The sequence below is a fragment of the Giraffa tippelskirchi genome, chromosome 13, assembly GCF_054371585.1.
Source record: "Giraffa tippelskirchi isolate mGirTip1 chromosome 13, T2T-mGirTip1v1.2.pri, whole genome shotgun sequence".
NCBI classification, from domain to species: domain Eukaryota; kingdom Metazoa; phylum Chordata; class Mammalia; order Artiodactyla; family Giraffidae; genus Giraffa; species Giraffa tippelskirchi.
Window position 1 is genome coordinate 6,120,423 of NC_137287.1, and position 10,776 is coordinate 6,131,198.

The 10,776-nt window shown below is 61.8% G+C and overlaps 1 protein-coding gene across 2 annotated transcripts; it reads left to right on the forward strand.

The window, feature by feature from the left end:
• The first annotated feature begins 1,858 nt into the window (after positions 1 to 1,858).
• NYAP1 (neuronal tyrosine phosphorylated phosphoinositide-3-kinase adaptor 1) lies at positions 1,859 to 10,345 on the forward strand. 2 transcript variants are annotated; one of them, XM_081556080.1, is made up of 7 exons: positions 1,859 to 2,009; positions 3,254 to 3,405; positions 4,875 to 5,233; positions 5,722 to 7,239; positions 8,124 to 8,339; positions 8,550 to 8,659; positions 9,154 to 10,345. In XM_081556080.1, the coding sequence occupies exons 2-7, from the start codon at positions 3,338 to 3,340 to the stop codon at positions 9,415 to 9,417; spliced, it is 2,535 nt and encodes an 844-aa protein (XP_081412206.1). In that variant the 5' UTR covers positions 1,859 to 2,009; positions 3,254 to 3,337; the 3' UTR covers positions 9,418 to 10,345. The 2 variants fall into 2 exon arrangements, with proteins under 2 accessions (XP_081412206.1, XP_081412205.1); XM_081556079.1 differs by having other exon boundaries at positions 1,926 to 2,009; positions 8,121 to 8,339.
• The last annotated feature ends 431 nt before the right edge of the window (positions 10,346 to 10,776 follow it).

Consider the following 10,776-nt stretch of genomic DNA (forward strand, 5'->3'; position numbering starts at 1 on the left):
TTCAGAAAGGCTGTCAGTGGTAGCGCAGGGACAGTTCTCACTCAGGTGTGTCCTTGTCTGGCTCCCTAGATAGGGAGAAACCACGAAGACGCGCTAAGGAAGCTGCTGACTTGCATTTTCTCTACCAATCGCTGTTCACACATAAGCACTCATACAGATGTGCCCGCCTGGAGGAGGAACCTGGCTGGCCACAAGCCTGGACCCTTTCCCTCACCCCCACCTCTCACCCTTCCCAGCCCCTGCTCACTATGGAGAATCCACACACACTCATTAAGTGCCTACTGTGTGCTGGACAAGACTGAGCCACTAACACTTTTACTTTCATATGCTTGGCAACATTCTGAGGGGAACTGTTCTAGCAAAAGCAGGGTTTAATGACCACATCTGCTGTCACTCCCAGGTCCATCATATGGAATTTTCCAAGCATATTTAAATTCTTCATATTTGTCCATTTCACATAATTAGCTCATGGATTCTCAAAACAGCCCAGGGCAGACATGGGGTGGGTTTTGAGCTCCAGTGTCTAAGCTGAGGAAGCTGAGGCTTGGGTTACGTGCCCAAGGCCTCAGAGCTAGCATTGATGCCATTGAGACTAGCTGACCCGTCCTTCCTTCCTCAGGTTAGCTCATGGAAATTTTTAACCACCCTGTAGGCAAAAACAAAACCCCTTCCCCCTTTATATATTTCTTCTTTATCTCTTTGTTAACGTGCTTCTGCACTCCTCTCTCTTCATGGCAACAAACGGCTACCACAGCCAGATTCCGAGGCCTCCCAAGTGGTGAGGTCCAGGAAGCAGCCTCCCACACAACCCCTCACCCCACTCTCTCCCTCTGGCAAAATTCAGAACGCAGCCCCGCGGCTCCGCCCACAGAGCCTCCTTCCTTCCGCGAAGACTGGCTACAAACTATTCAAACTTATCTTTGAATCCTCCCCTTCCCACCAACTCGGACACTCGGCATCAACTTGGGCTCCTCCGTGTCTCCAGTCCCAGGGACATTGATGGTCTTTGTGGAAATGTTTGTTGAATGAATAGATAAAAGCTTATTCACACCAAGGTGTGTAAATATGAAACCACAGTTATGTATTTTGATGTGTTAACTCTCCCAGGGGCATTTATAATGCCTTCTATTAAATTTGGGGCAATTTACGACTTACAAAGCTGTATTCATGATTTGGCGGAGTCAAAGGTTACTGTGAGGATGACTTGGGCCATGGGGGTGGATGGGCAGAAGACGTTTCGCCCAGGCGGTGAAACAAGGTCTGGACTCCCGGGAAGCTGCAGGGATAGGCCATGAGCACCCAGCGAAACAGCCTCGCTGCCCTCCCTGTACCAGGGGGGCGGCTGGAAGACGCCGTGCGGCCAAGGGAGCACGCCCCCTGCTGGACAAAGACGCGGATGGTCTGGCTGTCGATTCTCAGAGCCCCTCCGCCCGGAAACCGGCCCCCCCTGCCGGCCTCGCCGCCTCACTGCACTCTGGGCCCCGCAGCCGCAGCCTCGCCCCGGCCGGACGCGGGGTGCGCACCCGGGGAGCGCCGGGCACACGGGGTACGCGCGTGTGTGCAGGTCCCGGGCCGCCGCTGGGGGCGCCGCTGCGCGCGACACCCCGCACCCCTGATTGCTCGGCCGGGGCCTTGGACACCGAACCCAGCGCGGCCCTGCCGGGCGGGGGCCAGGAGCGGCGAGGAGCGGACGCCCCAAAGCGGGGGCGGGCTGGCTCCGGGCCCCCCAAATCCCACGACCTTTCTCCAAGTGCCCCCCGCGGGCTCCGCTGGCCCCATGCCCCCCACCCAAGCCTAGCGGCACAGCGCAGCCCCGCCGCTCCCACTCCGTCCTTGGAGGGTGTGGAAGGGTGGGTTTGGGGCCGGGGGCGGGTCTGGGGGCGGACCCGGAGGCGGGGCTGTCTCTGCGGCAGGGCCCTGTTCGGCTCCCCCCGGTCTCTGTCTCTCCTCCTCCCTCCTCCTGCTCCGGGCGGAGCCCGGCATGGGGGGGCCGGCGCCCGGCAGGCCAGGTACGGTGATGTAGAAACTCGGGAGGCTTGGTGCCGGGAGGTGGGATGGGGGGACAAGGGGTAGGGAGGAGTGGCGGGGCGAGAGACGGAGAAACCCAGGGTAACAGGACAAGGGGAAGGGGAGGGGTGCCAGGGAACCTGGGGCCTTCGGATGGAGAGGGCGATGAAGCCGACCAGGTTTGGAACAAACAGGGAAGGGAGAGGACGGCACTGAGGAGGGGCGCCTAGGAGGAGAGGTGAGGCTGAAGGCGCAGAGGAGAGTGTGTTTGGGGGAAGGGAAACCAGAGCAGGTATGGAGGCCGCAGCTCAGAAGGTAGCTATGGGGCCGGACTGGAGACCCCCGGGTGAGAGGGAGGGGCGGAGACTGGGAGAAGGAAGCCGGGAGCCTCCCAGATCCTGGAGGAGGAAGGTGATTTGGGCCATCAGCGAGGGAGGCGGGGACGGTCGCTGAGGGGCCAGGGTACAGGAATAGGGGTGGATAGGAGCCCGGGCCCAGGCGAAGGTCTGGCAAGGGGGTCGGCAGGGAATGGAGAGACGTGGATGCGTGGTCTTGTAGGTGCCCAACTCAGAGTGCCCCCACCCTTTCTCCAGCGTCCCCACCCTGCCCCCATGACACCCCCTCCCAGCCTCAGGTCCCAAGAGGGGGTAGGGAGTCCAACTGTCTCCCCCTTCCCCAGCCGGGTGCAGTGTAGCCAAGTAGGCCCCGGCATAACTCCTTGTCTATAGGTACGTCCAGTTCGGTGCAGCCGATTTGTGTGTATCTGAAGGTCTGTGTGTGCTGTGGGTGTGTCGGGGTGTTTATGTCTATGTGTCTGGCTGTTCTAGGTTGTGTTTACCTATGTCAGTTTGTGTGTCTGGTCCTCTGTTTGTAGAGATGGATCTGTGACCTGGTGGTTTGTGTGTCTGAATGTGTGTTTGTGTGCCTGCAGGGCTGCTGTAGGTCTGTGGGGCCTGTCTGTGTGGTGGATCAGGCTGGATTTACAGGATGGGGATCTATATCAGTCTGATCACTCCAGAGTGTGTGTTTGTGGCTCTGAACACCTTTGTCAGAGTGTGTGACTCTGTATACACGTCTGTCTGTCTGTGGGTCCTGGAGGCGGAGTTGGGTTTTCTGTGCCTCCATCTGTTTTCCTCTCTCTGAGGACCCGAGTCACATCTCTGCTCCTTTCTCTCTCTCTCATTCATTCCTGGCCCCGACCCACCCCACATATTTCTTTTTTTCCTTTCCATCCCTCTCCACCAAGTGGATCCGGGACCCAGGGAGGGTCGCCCCCCGGGCCTGGTGGCGCTGAGCAGGGCCCCCCAGCCCCCACCTCCTGCCCCACGACATGAACCTCCTCTACCGAAAAACCAAGCTGGAGTGGAGGCAGCACAAGGAAGAGGAGGCCAAGAGGAGGTAAGGCTGCAGCCCCAGAGTGCCCCCTCTCCTGTCCCACCTCCGCTCTCCCCCACCCCAACCCGGCCGGGCCACATCCCTCTGCCCTTCCTGAGTCCAGCAGCCTGGTCATCAGTCTGATCTCAGAGTCTGTGCTCAGTACAGAATTGCTGGAATTGCACACGCCCTGTCTCTGTCCTGCTCGTGGCTCCTGGCTCCAGCCCCTGCCCTGGGCTCTGAGGGGGTTTCCGGCTCAGGGGCCCCCTGTTGGCTCTTCCGCATCCCCAGAAGCCCAGGTCACTCCCTCCTGATCACCTCTGGCCTGTGATCTCTTCTCTGACAGTGTGGGGCTGGCTCTTGGTTCCCCTATCACCTGACCTTGGAAGGGGCAGGCCCTGCTGCCCTCATGGTCCAGGATGGAGTCATTTGAGGGGCACCAGAGATGATCCACTTGGCCCCTTCCCAGTGATGGGATTGTGTGTGTGTGTGTGTGTGGTGGGGGACATGCAGGCTGGGCCCTGCAGAAGAGCCAGGGCTTGGAACTGACAGCCCTCCTCCACTGCTCGCCCCTTCCCCTTGTCCCCCTGGGGACCTGGTGCCTGGCCTCTCCTGTCTTGCTTCCTTCTCTTCTTCACTCCCATTGAAGGCACAGTCTTTGGAGCCTGAGTCAGAGCCACCTCCCTGCTCCCTTCTCCCCCCTCGAAACTGTGGAGTTTAATTCTTGTTGTTAATTAGATAAATCAGAGCTATCACTGCAGTGATCTCTCCCTAATGAAGGGTTAGTAGACAGGGCCCTAATGAGAGCCCACCCCACAGCAGCTTGCCCCTCTTCCCCGCCAGCTGCCCCCCCTTTCACTCACACAGAAGCTCAGGGACAGTGAAAGGGAACTGGGGTGAGCCTGGGAGGGTAACAGAGAGAGGATGGCAAAGGAGGGAGAGGGAAAGAAAGAAAGAAAAAGAGAGAGGGGCAGGGAGGAAAAGGAGATCAGCTGGGGGAGGCTCTCTGATGATGCGGGGGGCAGTACAGCCTGGACCTGGGAAAGGAGGCGCTGGCGCGGTGTGGGAGCACAGGCCGAGGCAGCAGCCAGACACGAGGGGAGGCCAGAGGCCGGACGTGGGCCCGCGTCAGAGGGAGAAGGAGCAGAGCTCGGGCGGCAGGTGCACGTGTCACGCAGGGCCGTGCTGCCCGGGCCGGCTTCTCTCTCCGTGTGCCAGGCCGTCCACATGTGCGGTGCCCACGCTGGGGCCCGCCAGCTCCAGGGACATTCCCCTGCACATGGGCTCACCCCTTCTCTCATCCCTGTCCCCAGTCTCCTTCCCTTTCTCAAGGCCCAGGGACTCGGCCTCTCCCCATCCCCACCCCGGCCCCCGCCCTCCTCCCTGGGAGGCCCCGGGGTTGCCCGCCGCTGGCTCGCTCTTGAGGTGGAAGAGGAGCGGACGGCCCAGGCCTGAGGCCCTACCCCTGCTCCCCCTGGGTCTTCTCTCCCCAGCTCCAGTAAGGAGGTGGCTCCCACAGGCCCGGCGGCGGGGCCCGGGGCTGGCCCAGGGCCGGGTGTCCGCGTGCGGGACATCGCCTCGCTGCGCCGCTCCCTCAGGATGGGCTTCATGACGATGCCCGCCTCCCAGGAGCACACGCCCCACCCCTGCCGCAGCGCCATGGCCCCACGCTCCCTGTCCTGCCACTCGGTGGGCAGCATGGACAGTGTGGGGGGCGGGCCTGGGGGGGGCGGCGGGGGCCTCACTGAGGACGGCGGCACCCGAAGACCCCCGGCCAAGCCCCGGAGGCACCCCAGCACCAAGCTTACCATGGCGGGGTCGGGGGCAGAGACGCCCCCCAGCAAGAAAGCAGGTGAGACACCTATCTCCCCCATCCCGCAAGGGGGAACTGGGAGGATCCATAGCGGGCCAGGGAGGCCTGCCTGGAGGGTTCATTCAGGGAAGAACCCAGGAAGTGGAAGGTTCCATTCTCAGAGGGAATGTGGGGGGGGGGTTCTTTTTTGGAAGGGCCTGAGATGAACCATTCAAGGGCAGGGAAAGCTCCTTGAAAAGTTATTTCTTGGGAAAGGGGTGGCCTTGAAGGGCCTTGAGGGTGGGGGGCAGAATTGAGGGTGGGGGGCAGAATTGAGGGTGCGAGCTGCAGACTCTGGAAAGTTCTTTAGAAGGCGCCAAGGCCAACTGGTAGGAAAGGGTTCCAGTGGGGCTGTGAATTGAGGAAAACGGGGGGAAATGAAGAGGCAGAAATGTCCTTGCAGGTGAGTCAAGAGGCCACAGTGGGTCTCCCCGTTTCCTTCCCCGACTAAGAGCCTGGTGTCTCGTTCTCTCTCCCGTCCTGCCCAGGCTCTCAGAAGCCAACCCCTGAGGGCCGCGAGTCCGGCCGGAAGGTCCCTCCGCAGAAGCCCAGGCGAAGCCCCAACACCCAGCTGTCGGTCTCCTTCGAAGAGTCCTGTCCCCCAGCCCCCTCCCCTCGAGGGGGAAACCTGCCCCTTCAGCGCCTCAGCAGAGGCTCCTGTGTGGCCGGGGACCCTGAGGCGGGTGCCCTGGAAGAAGAGCCCGTGTACATCGAGATGGTGGGCGATGTCTTCAAGGGAGGAGGGCGGAGTGGAGGAGGCCTGGCGGGGCCCCCTCTGGGGGGTGGGGGCCCGACCCCTCCCACTGGCGCTGACTCGGACTCGGACGAGAGTGAGGCCATCTATGAGGAGATGAAGTACCCGCTGCCCGAGGAGGCCGGGGAAGGCCGGGCCAACGGGGCCCCTGCACTGAGTGCAGCCTCCACGCCACATCAGCCTCACGCCCTTCAGCCCCACGCCCACCGCCGGCCAGCTTCAGCCCTCCCGAGCCGAAGGGATGGCACGCCCACCAAGACCACTCCTTGTGAAATTCCCCCGCCCTTCCCCAACCTCCTCCAGCACCGGCCTCCGCTCCTGGCCTTCCCCCAAGCCAAGTCTGCTTCCCGAACCCCCGGCGATGGGGTCTCGAGGCTACCGGTCCTCTGCCACTCCAAGGAGCCAGCTGGCTCCACCCCAGCTCCCCAAGTGCCTGCCCGGGAGCGGGAGACGCCTCCCCTACCGCCTCCGCCTCCCGCTGCCAACCTGCTGCTGCTGGGACCTTCGGGCCGAGCCCGGAGCCACTCAACACCATTGCCGCCCCAGGGCTCTGGCCAGCCCCGGGGAGAGCGGGAGCTCCCCAATTCCCACAGCATGATCTGCCCCAAGGCGGCAGGGGCGCCAGCAGCCCCTCCTACCCCGGCTGCCTTGCTCCCCGGCGCCCCCAAGGACAAGGCCGTGTCTTACACCATGGTGTACTCAGCAGTCAAGGTGACCACACACTCCGTCCTGCCAGCTGGCCCGCCCCTGGGTGCTGGGGAGCCAAAGACGGAGAAGGAAATCGCAGTCCTCCATGGGATGCTGTGCACCAGCTCGAGGCCCCCTGTGCCCGGGAAGTCCAGCCCCCACAGCGGGGCTCTGGGTGCAGCAGCTGGGGTTCTCCACCACCGCGCCTGCCTGGCCTCCCCACACAGCCTTCCGGATCCAACCACAGGCCCCCTAACCCCTCTCTGGACCTACCCAGCTGCAGCAGCTGGGTTCAAGAGACCCCCTGCCTATGAGAGCCTCAAGGCTGGGGGGGTGCTGAATAAGGGCTGTGGGATGGGAGCTCCGTCCCCCATGGTCAAGATCCAGCTGCAAGAGCAAGGGACCGATGGGGGGGCCTTCGCCAGCATCTCCTGTGCCCACGTCATCGCCAGTGCAGGGACACCAGAGGAGGAAGAAGAGGAGATGGGTGCCTCGACGTTTGGGGCAGGCTGGGCTCTGCAGCGGAAGGTCCTGTATGGAGGGAGGAAGGCAAAAGAGCTGGACAGTGAGTGAGGAGGGGGAACAGGGAGGGGCCTGGGGATGTCTGTGATGATCTGGGGGCAGTGTTGGAGGGGTTACTTGGAAGCCACAGCCCATTGTCCTGAACTGGGAACTTTTCTGGGAAACCGGAAGGATGGAGGCATGCAGCAGACTGAAGGGGTGAGATCCCCGAGTGTGTGCACTGGCAGGGCAGGAAAACCTGGAGTGGGGAGGGGGTAGGATCTGGTCTCCTCCTCCTGTCCTGTCCCGCTCTGCTCCCCGCCCCTCCCTCCACTGGGTTGCAGGAGTGTGTGTGTTTGTGAGTGTGCGCACACGAGGAGCTAAACACAGCTGCCTCCCAGCTGTTACCATGGCAACCCATCCAGACAGGAGGGAGAGGAGAGGGAGGCCCCTACGGTTGCTTGGCAACGAAACGCAATGCTCTGCCAGGCCTACTCAGAGATGAGCTTAGTTCACATGCAGCCCTTCCCCCAAGGCCCCCCTTCACATTCCCCCAGCTCAGAATTTGGGATTCTCCCCTCTCCTAGGGAAGAGCGCCCGCTGCTCTCCGCTTCAGAGATCATTCTGGCCTTGTAGGGGGCTGCAGGGGTTCTGAAGTTAAAGCTGGGGTAGGGGAGACCCTTCTGAACAGGGAAAAGGGTTTGGCAGCAGTAAATATCTACAATTCTCAGCCCAGGGGTGGCGCCAGGACTGGTGTCCCTCCTGTGTGTGTGTGTGTGTGTGTGTGTGTGTGTGTGAAGTGTGATGTCGGGGCCCTCCATTCCCAGCTGTGACCTGCAATGGAGCAATTCTTTGTCCTGGTCCAGCCAGGTCGTGGTGTGTGTAGCTGGGGGGACAGCAAGACCCTTCCCATTGTACAGCTTCTGAGCTCTCTTTGTCACCCAGCAGAGATCGAGGATGGTGCCCGGGCCTGGAATGGCAGTGCTGAGGGTCTAGGCAAGGTGGAGCGTGAGGACAGAGGCCCTATGGCATCAGGGATCCCCGTGAGGAGCCAGGGGGCAGAGGGCCTGCTGGCCAGGATCCACCACGGAGGGGACCGAGGAGGAGGCCGCACAGCGCTGCCCATACCCTGCCAGACCTTCCCCGCCTGCCACCGCAATGGAGGTGACACCGTCTGCCCCTGCACACAGATGGGGTGGGCTGGGGGAATCTCCCAGGGCCCAGGTCCTGGGCCCTATATCCTAATACCAGGTCTCCATCCCCTCCTCGGATGAGGCTGGGGTCAGTCTGACGGGGCCTCTCCTGTCCTCAGGGCATTGGGGGAGGGGAACCTGGTGCCCCCTTCCTTTCTCACCCCTCAATCTTCTGCCTCAGACTTCACTGGAGGCTACCGCCTGGGGCGTTCCGCCTCCACCTCCGGAGTCCGGCAGGCCGCGCTCCACACCCCCCGGCCCTGCAGCCAGCCCAGGGATGCCCCGAGCCAGGTGAGGAGGGAGACAGGAGCCTGGGGTTTTTATTTGTGAAAGAGCAGACAGGAAGAAGGCCCGGGTGTGGGAAGAAAGGCGAAAGGTCAGGCTCGGGCCTTGGCACAGACTCACTAGGGACAGGATGGAGGGATGGAGAGCGAGGGGGTAGAGGAGAACCTGGGTAGCCAGGCTGGCACCACTGGCTGACGTGGGCCTTGGTGCCTTTAGAAAAAGACGTTCCTGCGGTGGAAAGATTCGTCCTACTGGGAAGACAGGTTTTAAGAGGCAAGCCCTTCCTGGGAGAGACAGGCCTTGCCTGGCACCAGGGCGCAGGGGGAGAGGACAAGAGGCCTTGGGGGCAAGAGAAGACTCGTTTCTGGGCGATGCATTGATCTCGGTGGGGTCTCGGCTGTGGGGACAGGGCCTGGTGACTCTGAGGTCCTTGACCCCCCTCCTTCCTTCCTCCCCCACCCCACCCCGTCGGGGGCCGGCGGCGGGAGGAAGGGGTGCAGACCCAGCCTGCTCTGCCGCTGCCGCTGCCGCTGCCCCTGCCGCCCCAGCCCTCGCGCGAGCGTGACGGCAAGCTGCTGGAGGTGATCGAGCGCAAGCGCTGCGTGTGCAAGGAGATCAAGGCGCGCCACCGGCCAGACCGCGGCCTCTGCAAGCAGGAGAGCATGCCCATCCTCCCCAGCTGGCGGCGCGGGCCCGAGCCCCGCAAGTCCGGCACGCCGCCCTGCCGCCGGCAGCACACGGTCCTCTGGGACACGGCCATCTGAGGGGGGCGGGGGACCGGGCCTCAGGGGCGGGCGGGGCGCCCGGCTCTCCCGGAGACTGGCCTTGAAAGAGGGACGCTTGAAGGACCAGGTGAGAGAGAGCCGCTGGGGAGAAGCCCCCGCTGCCCTCCACCCTAACCCCCGCCCCCCCCCCCCCGCCCCGAGATGGGGAGTCGGCCGGGCCCCTCGGGCTTGGAGTGCCAACCGAAAAGCCCAGAAAGGTGAGGGAGGGATTGCTTGAAGTTGGGAGTGAGGTCCTCCTGCGGCCCTCCCCTCTGAGCAAAGCAGACCTCCCTACCCCAAGTCAGCATAGGGGAGGAGGGAAGGGTCAGGGAGGAAGGGGGGGCGGGCCAGCGAGGGACAGAGAGTGAGAGGTAGAAGGGGCTCTTTTAGAGAATGGGGAAGGTGGTAATTATTTTGTTGTTTATTTCTGTCTGGAGGGCAATTCTGGGCCCTTCTGATCCACTCCTGAACAAGGAGTGGGGAATCGCGGGCAAGTAAAGGGGACCGAGTTGGCACTCTCCCCAGTGCCCAGAGGCCCCGCCAGCCATGCTGTGCCCTCCCCGCCCCATCCACTCCCCGAAAAGCTAAGGACAGACAGGCCTGGAGAGGAGTAGAGCCGCAGAAGGGAGGGGCTCTGAGAGTGGAGAGTCCAAATCGGGAGGGCCAGAGGGCTCATTCACAGTATTTACCAGTCACCAGTATTGGGTAGTGAGCTTGGCCTGCTCTTAACCGGGCATCTTATTTAGCTCTAGGGTGAGGATCTAGCACCAGGGATGGGCGGGATGATGGGGAAGGAGGGGAATTTTCGCGGGTGGGGGGCGGGCAGGGTATTTATTTAAATTAAAAAAAAAACCCAGAAGAGATGTCAGGAACTTTTTTTTAATTCCTTTCTTTTCAGAAATAATATATTAAAAGACTAACGATCCTAGAAGTGGCTTCTTATATTTCAGTGCGCTTCGCCTTTTTTTTTTACACCTGTTTTGTTTTCCCTCTTGCCCCTGGTTGGTGGGAGCTGGTGGGAGGGTTACTAATGCAAGCGAGTGGGAGAGGTGCAGCTGGAGGTAAGTCTTTGGGAATGCCACCCTGCACTGACTCCGTAGACATTAACTGAGCATCTGATGTGTTGCTGGCCCTGCGCCAAGGCAGCAGGAACATTCTGACTGAAGCCTGCCCTCAAGCAGCTTGTAGTCTATTCAGGGGCATGAGATTCCTGAGCTGACACTAGACAATGCTCCGGGACTAAGAGAGGGAGAGGGCTGGACTCTTCTGACAAGGCTTTCTGCACAGTGCGCCTAAAAGTACAGGTAAGGTTTGGATGAGCAGGGAGAAAAAGTCCCAAGCTCACAACACAATTATCTG